The sequence below is a fragment of the Halichoeres trimaculatus genome, unplaced genomic scaffold, assembly GCF_033239565.1.
Source record: "Halichoeres trimaculatus isolate MK-OKI-2021-1 unplaced genomic scaffold, fHalTri1.1 fHalTri1_scaffold_5, whole genome shotgun sequence".
NCBI lineage: Eukaryota > Metazoa > Chordata > Actinopteri > Labriformes > Labridae > Halichoeres > Halichoeres trimaculatus.
Window position 1 is genome coordinate 18,065,613 of NW_027437183.1, and position 12,276 is coordinate 18,077,888.

The 12,276-nt window shown below is 38.1% G+C and overlaps 1 protein-coding gene across 1 annotated transcript; it reads right to left on the minus strand.

The window, feature by feature from the left end:
- Window positions 1-328: 328 nt before the first annotated feature.
- On the minus strand, window positions 329-10,736 carry LOC141790455 (sodium- and chloride-dependent GABA transporter 1). The gene is made up of 12 exons (XM_074670336.1): window positions 10,142-10,736; window positions 7,378-7,588; window positions 6,816-6,948; window positions 6,410-6,544; window positions 5,805-5,908; window positions 5,036-5,160; window positions 4,626-4,738; window positions 2,667-2,807; window positions 2,449-2,548; window positions 2,223-2,323; window positions 1,966-2,133; window positions 329-1,788 (listed from the first exon to the last, which is right to left on the minus strand). Exons 1-12 carry the CDS (start codon window positions 10,170-10,172, stop codon window positions 1,675-1,677), a joined length of 1,476 nt encoding a protein of 491 aa, XP_074526437.1. The 5' UTR covers window positions 10,173-10,736; the 3' UTR covers window positions 329-1,674.
- Window positions 10,737-12,276: the final 1,540 nt, after the last annotated feature.

A 12,276-nucleotide genomic window follows, 5' to 3' on the forward strand; every position in this document is an offset into this window, starting at 1 on the left:
CACACTGATGGCAGAGATTTTTATGGGGAACCATCAGTTTCTTTTAACAAAGACATTCACACCCATCCATACACCACTGAACCACTGATTTGCGGTTTAGTGTCTTGCTAAAGGAGAGTCCAGCATGTGACTGCAGGAGCTAGAATCAAACCCCCAACCTCTCGATTGATAAGCGACGAGAGCCAGAACAGATCCACATATGAGTCTTTGCCTTGATGTTAAAAGTCCATTAAGTTCATTCTAAAAACAATTGTTTCATAAAGGCACACCACAGGCATCAAACATAAGGCACAATGTACTTTGTTAAAGAAATACGTATAAAGGCAAAGATAAAATATTTATAAAAATAAACACATTCAAAATTAAAGCAGAGATAATTTGTGAAACAACATTTGACAATTTAGAGAATTTGATTTTCACAGAGACAGGAAGTCAACCGTTAAAAAAAGAAAGACCCAACGAAACAGCACGCAACAAAGTTCAACCCTGAGTTTAAACAAATATGTCCCCACCAAAATGAACTCTTTGACTTGCTTGTCTGATAACAAAGTAGAAGAACAATAGTCAGTGATTAACAGCTAGTTTTGTACCAATACATTTTTCAACTTTGAATCTTAATCTACCAGATTAAGTGCTGCCCTGCAAAAGACTTAACCTTATAAGCTCTATGCAAGTAGTTCAGAAGCACCTCAGGTTAAGTGTTTATAAAGCAGTAAAAAAAAATATATCAGTCTTCCCTTGCTGGTAGAAACAAGATATTTAAAGCTCACACTGAATGTTGTCAGCCTAGATGTAACATTAACCTGCTTCCCATTATCACATTATTCACAAAGTCAGCACTAAAGTGAGAATGCGAATCTCAGCAATCATCTTCGATTTAATAACCAGCTTTTTAAATCCCGAACCTGCAGCTATGACTAAGTGTTCAGACTTTCTAGCCCTCAAGAGGTCAGACACAATCAGTACATGTTTAACATATAGTTAAACATTTCTAAGTCTGCACTCAAGCTGCTGCTCTAAATTGATCAGTGATGCACAAAAGACAGTTTGGACGTTTTGACTTAGCCCACAGAGTCCTACAACGTTTGATTTCATTTGTCTTATTACTCCATCCACGTTGAACAAAGAATTATAACAAATTGTTATGATTTGAAGCACTTGTATGACAGTAGCTGTATGGCCCTAAAAGTATTCACACTACAGAGATAAGATAAAAGAGTAAGTGACCCTCAGTTGGCTCATCTATAAATAGAATATACCAACGTACTGTCCCCGTAGATTACATCAGAAACCACCTCTCCCATACACTCAACCCTGTTTGATAAATGAGACTTTCACAACAAGTCATTCAAATTTGAATCTTTGGTTAGAATAAAACCATGTGTTATATAAGTGAAGCATATGCTCACTCATTAATAGTTACAAAAATGCAGTTGTTGGACAAAAATCTCAGATTTTCATTTCGGGATTTGCTGAGGAACAATTAAAGTTCCATAAACACAGTGGAAAAACAGCGTTTGGGTAGAACATATGATTAAAAAAAATATATAATATTGTAATAAAAACTTAAGATTGTGTGTGTCACTGGGGAGACAGTTTTTACCTCACTAAACACGTCATTAAAACCTCAGCACATGGTTTAATATGAACATATACACACGCTGCTTCACCCACTCAGACCTTTGAGTTACACAAAGTTTCTGCATCCGGATTGTCTGGCTTCTGTTTTTCCAGCAGATAGTCATCAGCATCGAGGTCTATAGTGGAGGTCATTGCTGTTTTCAGCCTCTGATGAATACAGAAAATCATAGTTTAGTAAGACTCACTCTTTGGAAAAGTCTGGTTAGCTAAATCAGTCACAAATGCAGAAAAAGAAAAGTAGTATGCTGATTAACTAGTCTTAGCTTTGTGTAACTAATTAACGCTTCCATGCTGAGTTGTCAGAAGAATGACTCGTGTCCTCACCTGGAGTATGGAGCCTTTGTTGTTTCTCATCTCTTGAATGGCTCCAATTGGGATCCAAACTATGGAGACCAGTGAGATGCACCAGCCCACACACTCAGCCCACACTGGGTATGAGTATTTCCCATAGCGAACAGGAGTGTACTGGGCAACGCTGGAGGTCAGTATACACTATGCATGGCAAAGAACAGTTTCATCAAACAATCATCATTAAGATTTTTATTTTGGAGACAGAAAACATCTGATAATCAAAACCTCACCAGCACAAGCAGGGGACAAACCAGAAGCCAGCAGACCCGAAAGTAAATGTTAGGATTTTTTCCCAGCATCCTCTTCACCATTAAGGATATCTTTGGGACACCTGGAGAACAACAAATCTTATTCACATATTTTAACCAAGCAATACAATCCTTGTCATTTTATCAAAAAAAGTAATTTTAGAAAGGATGATGAAGTTTTAACTTATAAACAATGTTTTGATCTTACCAAAGATCCAGCAGACAGCGACAACTTCAAAGAAAGCCAGAAACACTAGAGATACCACAGCAGTGTAATGGTCCATCAGCTGAAACACATATATACCACCCTTTGCCGGACAAACAGAAGAGCAGAAGACATAGAAAATAAAACAGTCAAAGGTGACAACATCAACTACATGAAGCCAACACAATGTCCGCTTTTTGAAGTAAAAGATTTTGCTGTACCTTCGTAACATGGGGGATCCCGAGGATAAAACCGACAACGCACACAGCCAGGGTCACCAGCTCTTCTCTCTTAAAGAGGTGAAGAAGTTTTGGCCCAAACTCGTCTTTTATGAACGTTACACCAACCTCAACTGTGGCAAACTGTGGAGAGGATATAAAAAAAGATTACATTTGTATTTTTGTAGGAGTCATACCATCTGCTGTGTAAATATGATTGTTTTTTGGTGTGTTTTAAAGTTAGATTTTTACTTTTACTTCAGATGCAATGATGGGTCTGTGCAAAAAGGTGCATAAATATGACAGGAACTATTTGTTGGTGATACTAGTGAATTTACACAATTAGGTAAATATTTGAAGTGAGAAGCTGTTTCTTCAGTAACTGTTTTGCTTACACTAGTTTAGTAATGAAACATCCGTTGTGCTCTATTTCCCTTAGTGTGCCTTCCTCCTGACTTGCTACAGAGAGAAAAACTGCAGTGATACCGTCTCTAGTGTGGCAAAGCTATCAAGCCACACAAAAAGTTAAAACAAAAGTGTGACCTGCTTTTCTTTCATATCCAGCGCCCAGAACAGTAACATTAAATCCTGGCTGGGTTGGAATTCCTGCATTGGACAAAATATTAATCTGTGTCTCATAAAAACAAAAAAGAAACCTTTGCTGTAGCTTGTGGAAAAATTACGCAGGAATTAAAGACAACAGGGTTGGTTAGTTAGCTGATTGGCTGATTGGTTGGTTGTTTGTTGTCCTCAGAGGGAGATTAACTTTCACAGATAACTATTAAAGGTCCCATATTATGCAAAAATCATTTTATTAAGTCTTTAAGTGAAATTTGTAGGTCTTTGGCTTTCCTCCCAGCCCACAAAACGTGATATTTAATGACGAAACCTGTATTTAGTAGTGCTTGTGAATGTAAATTCCTGACCTTAAACGAGCTGTTTGGAATTTCCAGGGTTTGCCGACATCAGCGAGTCCCTTTTTTTGACCAAATAGGAGCAAGTCTGACCTGATTGGTCCACCCGAGCAGATACTCCTGAACCCCTTCCCCACCCACTCCCCTCCCTGCTGCTGGAGAGATTCTCTCCCATCTCAGAAGAACATAAGACTGAGTGGCTAGAGTTCATTTGTGAAGGAAATGTGCCAGTTACACTCAGTAAAACTGTGCATGTGTGTGCTTGTCACTTCACTGTCGACTGCTTTTCCAACTTTGGACAGTACAACAGAGGGCTAGCGAATAGACAGGTTCTGAATCCAGGTGCATTACCAACCATCTGCCAACAAACCTCGGACCCTGGAAATGTGAGTATCTTAAATGCTGTGTGCTGTGGAGCAGATATAAGAGCTTTTCCTCAGTGCCCCCTGTCTCTGTGTTAACTTCAGGATGCTAACTGTAGCTGTGGTTAGCCTGTTGTTTTAGCCTGTTGTATTACGGTAAACGAGCTTCGCTGTTTCTAAACATTGTGAGCTCATGGCGCCACTCTCAGTGACGCGGAAGAGCGGGGCAGTATCAGCAGTGGCTCATTTACATATGAAGGTCACGCCCACTAAATCAGAGCGTTCTGAACAGAGGGGCTATGAGAGCCTGGAAACAATGCTGCTGTGCTTGATTTATTGGCTTTTTGGACCAAAACATGTAACTACCATTTCATGAAGACATCAATGATCCATATTTAACTGCAGAAAAGGAGCATAATATGGGACCTTTAAGGGCTAAACATAGAAAAACAGTGCATATTACCAAGTATCCTTAGTAACATGTATTTAAAGGATGCCATAGCTGCTGCTGTTTTACCTTAAATCTGTCTGTTTTTGCGTACTGGGACTCTGTATAACTTACTCTGACAGTGTGGCTGTTGTGTAAGTGGAGTCCTCTACAGTCGTGTTAATGATCAATGTTTTGTTCTCAGTGTAAATCTCTGAGTACTTGTGCAGTGTATGTCAGACTGATCATGTAAATTTACCTGACTGTCCAGACCAAGACATAGCAGCATGAAGAAAAACAGAGGAGACCACAGCTGAAAGACAGGCATAGTGGAAAGTACTTCAGGGTATACGACAAACACCAAACCAGGACCTGAAACAGAGTGACGTTTTTTCAAGACTGTTATTTGTCAATGGTCACAGATGTTAACAATATCAACCACCAGCTGCAAAAAAGTGTACAGAACATGTAAGTCCACATCTAGAAAAGCTCTGATTTAACCTTTTTGAGGAAATACATCATTACTCTATTTAGAAAATGTCCATGCAGCCCAAATAAGGATACCCAAGAGATATGATGTAGCTATTTGTCAGTCTCTATTTCTTTAACACTCTGACATTATTTTATACATCACAGCTGAGATGACAACTGATGCTAAAAACTGCTTACCATCTGTAGCTATGTTGTCCACTGGGAGGTTATGAGTGTGAGCCATGTAGCCAATGGCTGAGAAGATAACAAAGCCTGCCAGGATACTTGTAAATGAGTTGGTGCATACTACAATTAATGCATCTCTGAAAGTCATAGAGCAAAATAAGAAATGTCAACACAGTTTTGCTTTAGAAGAAATTTAGAAAGCAAGGAAGCAGAATAAATTTGCTGTTTTGATACAGTGGGGATGTTATTTCGCTGGCTGCGCAGAGTGGATGTTGAGTCTATAGGTTAAATTTCACTGGAAGATACGAGTGACCCTGCAATAGAGCACCTGGTGCATACATGCACACTGTCAACAGAGAGGGTCAAAAATGGAGGTTTTGTAAACATTATGTCCTTTTTGTTCCTCTGCAGCTGTTTGCCAAACAGCCATACAGACGCTGCTTTTCCATCACAGCCAATTAAAGAGTGTTTGTTAGACTCACAAGACATTGTTGATGTGACAATGGATGATTTTGCTGTCATTAGTTTTACAAGCATTATTATGACGTTTTGCACAATCATTGATTTTTTAATGGTTACTTCAGAATATGGGCAGTATAACACACAAACAACTGATTCAGTTAAGAGTGCAATACCAACAGCGTGGGAAAATAAAGTCCTCTTTGAATTAAGTCAACCGACTTAATACTTGTTTCCTTAGCCTCAAATGTTCATTGGACCATAAATCGCCATGACTTTGGTGACAACATGTTAAGATTTGACGCTGTCAGTTAGTCATTACCTGAGAATGTTGTTGTTGAACTTGTTGTAACTGGCCATAGAAATCATGGAGCCAAATGCAATCCCAATAGAGTTAAACACTTGGGCAGCTGCATTAACCCAAACCTGTGGAAGAGGACCGATTCATTTGGTTTCAAGAGCTTCAGATTTGCGGTCTGCAGTGTCATTCTATCTGAAAAACTTTCAGTGGCTGCATCATCAGGAAAAAATATACCCAAGCCAACAAAAGTGATCTCAATGTTTGAAAAATGGCTCAATTTTATCTGAATGTCTGAAACATAAAACGTGTTTACACAAATGAAATTTATAACATGCACATATATTTGGCATGTTGTGTTTATGCCTGTTTTGAATCATGTGTGTTCACCTGTTACGGGGAGTTATTCACTCATCTTTTTTTTACACTTTTGGTCAACCTAATTTTACTGGCTAATCCTTTTTCTTAAAGGCAGGACCTTAATGTTACATGCATTTAAAACCCTGTTTTCTGACATATGTTTACAAGTTAAATATCAATGTTGGACTTAAACTGTGGTGCAGACATATCATTAAAATCTTGTGGATGTATTACACAACATACTGTTACTTATTGATTTACTGTCTCACCTTCACTTCAAACAGTTTGCTCCAAACTGGTGTCACAAAGTAGAGGATGCCATCCTTTGCTCCAGGAAGCTGAGCGTTATTGATGAGGAGGGCAAACAAGATGAAGTATGGGAAGACTGCAGTGAAATACACAACCTGTGTGTCACAAAGGACAGAAAATGAATCAGTGAGCTGCTTAGCTGTGTTGGTGAGGTCGAAAGAGTTAAAACACTCATTGAAAAGACTTTTCAGAGAGGCAGTTGGAGACTTGTGAGGGAGATCAGGGAATGCCGTGCAGCATTAGGTCAAAGGCTGGGAAATTACAAGGCTTTCAACTTAAAAATTCAACTTATGGGAGCAAAGTACTATCATTATGACAGAAGCTGTGCGTAAAACCATCTTACAGTGAAGTAGTGTTTTTTCTGACCTTGCCGGTGGATTTAACTCCCTTGAAAATGCACAAATAAACAATGATCCAGGAAAGAATAAGACAGCCAAAGAGTTCCCAGCGAAGACCACCAAGTTCCTCAATGCCACTGGTTTTCTGCAAAAGCCGATGACTGAAATAATAGAAAATGAAGTTTAAACAGAAAAATAGGGAATGGATTAAAATATTTTGCTCCTAAAAAGTTAACTTCTGGTAATTGGTTATTTAATTGAAATAAAAGATTATTCTGCTGAAGTGAAAAAATGGTTTATTTTCTGGAAATCATATTGTGAAATCATCTATCAAGAATTTGACAGTCAAAGTCTCATGGTGTGAGGACAACATTCAACTCGACCAGGTAGTATGAACACACAACCTACTGCAGTCTACATATTCTGACTGACATTTGGTAAATCATCGGAAATGTGTTTGATTATTTGACACCACAGTTTTTTCTGCTAAACCCCACACATGCTGAATGAAGTGATATAAATGTTACAATGGGCCCCAACACTTTGCTACCACAAATACACTATTGTTTCTAATGTTGTCCTGTGCTTACTCGAAGAACTGCTGGCTGGCAGACTGCAGGTGTGTGGCGTTGCCGGGGAACCCGTTGGAACAGTTGGCAACAACGTTCCAGGTGTTGTTACAGGACGTCCAAGGGAGGCTGGCTCCAAACGTGTTGAACAAATAGAAAAGTGCCCAGCTCATGAGCACATTATAGTATGTAGAGTACACAAAGGCGATAACAACTGTGGCCACACCGACACCTGCAGAGTGACATGGTGACATGTGAAAAAAATATTTATTATGAAGACACAGTTCACTTTACTTTCTTAAACTCATAATACTCCAATAATCTATATTTGCAGGAAAAAAACACACTCTTGGGTGTGGTAATGAGAGTGGAGGCATTCCTTGAGCCCCGGATTAGAAAAATTCCTAAATGGCAGTCGAATAACGAATGTAACTGACTCCTGAGAGAATGAGTAGAGGAGAGATCAAAGTCCTCCAACAGAAGTTATTCAGTCTTCTAACATCTCTGGCTGTGAATATTATCACATTTCTGGTTGGGGTTTGAATTTCTGTGTGTGTGTGTGTGTGTGTGTGTGTGTGTGTGTTTGCATCAGCCTCCTCTTTAGAAAAGCCAGAGCAATGCCTTCGCAAAAGAGCTTAGCCCCTGGATGGATGAGGCTCATTATTTAGCTATATGTGTGTATCATAAACCTTGTAACCACCAATAAAAATTAATTTACTGACCTGTATGCTGTAAGCTACCTGTAAGCTGTATATCAAGGCTAATATGAAGTGGGTATAGCAACAGCTGGAGCAGTAGGTAAGCTGTCACGCTAGCAGCTGAAAACTGGGGTAAAAGGCTAGCATCGCTGACTGTAAAGGTAACAAAAATGACCTACAAGAACCTCAGCGGTTCATAGGGATGGGAATTGAAGACCGGTTCCTGTGGAGAATCGATAAGAAATGTTTCAATCCATCGATGTCGTTAGCCTTTGTGATTAACGATTCCCTTATCAATTCTTTACATTGTGCTGGAGCCGCCGGGCCTTACGTCGAATAGTCTGTTGCCGCCATCTTAGCTTAGCAGTTAGATAGCATTTCCCAAGAAAACTCTGATTCAGGATTTTCAGCTTGAAGTTTTACTGAAGAACTGACTTCATAAAGAAATGTACATTACTCTCCCTAAGGAGATTCATATTCAGTACATTTGAAATGATACAAACCACCTGATTTACCAAAATAACAAAATAGCGCAAGCTTGATGCTAACGTATATGCTAAACTGCATTGATATTCTAGCCGTTAGCATACATCAGTACAACTTCAGCTTCAGAATAGAATTTCAACTTTCATCACAGAAACATATCACATCAACTCTTTGTAAAAAATACTGAAAATTTCAAATGTTAAAGCTAACAGGTAATTGAAAGGCTCATGGCTGACTTCATAACTACCGAAAGCTACCAAGCAACTTAAACCATTGCTATAACCACTTTGAGACACTAGATGGCCTACTTGAATTATTAATATATTACAACACAGTACATCAAGGTCACATTGTGTGCAATTTTTACCTGTTTCTGTATAATTATGCCCAGAAATATCCAGACTCAGGGATCAATTACATTTTATTCACTTACAGTATAAACTCAATTAAATGTTGTTGACACAAAAAACCTGTAAAGCTACTTTTTGTACCAAGAAAATTCACAACAGGAATTGATAAGGGAATCGATAAAGAATCAGATCGATAAGCAGAATCGATAAGGGCATCGGTATTGACAAAATCTTATCAATTCCCATCCCTAGCCATTCATTTAACTAATGGTTGAGTATTGTTTTTGGTCTAAAGTAAGAAGGAAAGAAACTTTGCTGGATTTTGTTATTTTCCCAGGGGCTTTAAGTAATCACAGCTTGCCAGTTTATCGTCCTGTGTCTATTTTCACTCCTGTCATTTTGCATTATGTTATTATTGTAACATTTTTTCACACTTTCAATTAACAGAAAAAATCAACCACTGACTGCATTTATGAAAGGATCTCAGTTTTTCACAGGTATGGCCATGACTCTGGGAAAAGACTGGAATGCTATGCCCCAATGATCCCAGTGTCACTAGCTGATCAAATGGAAGGAGAGACAGCCGAAAAACAGGTCTATGTCATAAAAAAGAGGGACCCAAAAGAAGGTCTACTGAGCTCCAGGCTCAGCTGAAACCCCTGTGTATGCTCGATGCTGACTGTGTCTTCCTTTGTGATTGTCTTTTTGCCTGTTTCACAATACATGTTCAGCTTACATGGTTGACTGCTCTGAGCAGTGCAAGAGCTTAGAGTAACTGGTGTAGGCACTGACTCATGCATATGTGGTGTAAAATTGTGAGATATACATGCATTTATTCACTCTGCCCTTTCTAGCTATGTCTCCTTTAAACATTAGTGTCTTACATTGACAGCAACAGTCAACAGTCAACAAACAGCCAAACAGTAGACATCATAGCCAAATGCATTCATTTGCTTGGCTTTAAACAAGCATATAGCCATTAAAGCTTTTTGTGTGGAACCTAGAGTGGCAACCAGATGTTAGGGGATCCACACCAGGCCACTTCCTGGAACTGCTGCTGGATACAGTGGACAAAGATAGACATAGACTATAGTGATAATGGATACTGCAGTTAGTAAATAAGCATCAATCGTATTAGTTGATTTGTGAAGGAGATTTGGGTGAATCTGAACCATGGATCACAGGTTAATCATAGCAAACTGCACTAAGTTGCACAGGGAAACATCAAAAGAGCATACAGAAAAAAACTACCTGCTTTCGGCCCATGTTTAGCACAGAGCATGAAATGATCGATAAATCAAGTGAAGGACCCATACGTTTTGACCGGGTAGATAATCTCTGTCTTTAAAGAGATAAGAAAACTATGGAGAAAAATCTTGAGTTAGAACAAGCCTGGAAAGATTGTCATTTCAAACCCACAGGTGCTGATTGTTGATGGCTGGGCTCTTGTTTATCTGGGGACAGTGATGGCTCTGATAAGATCTTGGGTGTTGACCAGTGCCCTCTCAGTCAACACAACTGAGTACATTGAATGTTGAATGCTATAAGACAAATAGCTCTTGTCATGAATTATGTTGCATGGGTAGTGCAATGTATAACAGATTAAATTTTGTAAGGATCTGCATGATTGTCTGAAATTTGGAATTCTATCAAAAGTTTTCAGCCAATGATCAGTCATAAAAATCAAATTTGAATCTATTTAGTTCATGATTTATTGACTTTATGATTTCCTTCCAGATCAGAAAGTTCATTTGATTCCAGAAATAGTTGAAAATGTAAACGGCAACGCATCAGAGCAGACAGTGAATATGGCAGTGATTGAAATTTTCTCCAAACAAGTGCTCAACCATCAGCCAACCAGCAAGTAAAAAACAACTCATTTTTCACAGAATGGCAGATTTCATTCATACTGTAAAGAAAAGGAACCACAACTTTTACCAGAGAAAACCTAAATTGCGGGGATACTATAATCTGAATACACACATTTTATTTTTTGGGATAATAACAATACTACTACTACTACTAATAATAATAATAATAATACCAATAATACCAATAATAATAATAATAATAATAATAATAATAATAATAATATAATAATAATAATAATAATAATAATAATAATAATAGATAGATAGATAGATAGATAGATAGATAGATAGATAGATAGATAGATAGATAGATAGATAGATAGATAGATAGATAGATAGATAGACAGACAGATAGATAAATAGATATTTCTGAGTTACACTTTCCCCATAATGAATAAAAACAACCTAACATTTCCCAAGTCACATGCAGGGCAGTCTTTGACCTGGAAGTCACTCACCTTTAAACAATGGACAGATCCTGGCGAAAGCATGTACTGAGCTTATATGAGTGTACTGTCCAATCGTATACTCCATAAAGAGCAGAGGAAGACCACACAGGACCACCATGATGAGATATGGCACCAGGAAGGCACCTGGACCAAAAGAATAAAACATTAGGAAGGATGTTTTTTTCATGCATATGCTAAGATGTGTGAGGTTCAGAGCTCACTGACAATATCTTGAGCAAACATGATTTGTTTTTTTTTTTTCTCAATTAGCAGGTTTAATAATTTTGTACTTCCACAAGCAAAAAAACTAATATTCAGTTGATCCAGTGAGAGTGAAGGGATCCAGAATGGATCAGGAGCTAAAAATGCTCTTGACAAAGCTTCACCTCTGTTAAACTGAGTCATTCAACGCAGATGCTGTTTCAAAAATGACAGAAAAATTATCTGTTGGCTTGGTGACAGATTTAAAGTGTTAGCAATGATACAAAAAATAATCACTGTAGTGAGAAATCGCTTCATGTTTAGGTCATTGATATTATGACTGCGACTACTGTGCTATGAAAAGTCAGGCATGTAGCATACAGTTCACATCAATGCCCCTGCACATGACTGCTGTATAAACACAGCAGTCATTGTAGCAAGCATATAGCCTGGTTTCCTTTCTTTGTGCTCATGTGTTTTAATAACCTTTAAACCCTGCAGCTACAACCAAGTTAAACATGTGCAGAATTTGATAAATAAATCCATGCTTATAAAAAAGTTACAGTTAAAGCTGGTGTCTTACTGGACTTTGTCTTATGAGGGGTGGTTTGATTTTTTTGTTCACCTTTTTGTGTAAGAAAAGTAATGTTTTGATTTTTGCATATAAAATAGTCATGTTAGGTCACCTTGCAGCTTTGAATGGACCAAACAGTAATCATTATTTATATTGAAGGGAAAACTTATCAGTTAAAGTACAGTTTTTACTGACCTAATGATAAAAGCTGCCTTTAACAACTCCAGTGGGATTTGGGGGGTTCTCTTAGAGTGCCCTGTGTAAAAATAGAGGCTAAATTAAAAAATAAAA

Bases quoted from the DNA above. Each gene is read 5' to 3' on its own strand.
- LOC141790455 (XM_074670336.1), bottom strand. From the start codon at position 10,172: ATGCTCTGTGCTAAACATGGGCCGAAAGCAG. The intron at 5,909-6,409 runs GTGAGACAGTAA...CCTCTTCCACAG, and splicing joins GCAAACTGTTTGAAGTGAAG to GTTTGGGTTAATGCAGCTGC. The intron at 5,161-5,804 runs GTAATGACTAAC...TATGACTTTCAG, and splicing joins TTCAACAACAACATTCTCAG to AGATGCATTAATTGTAGTAT.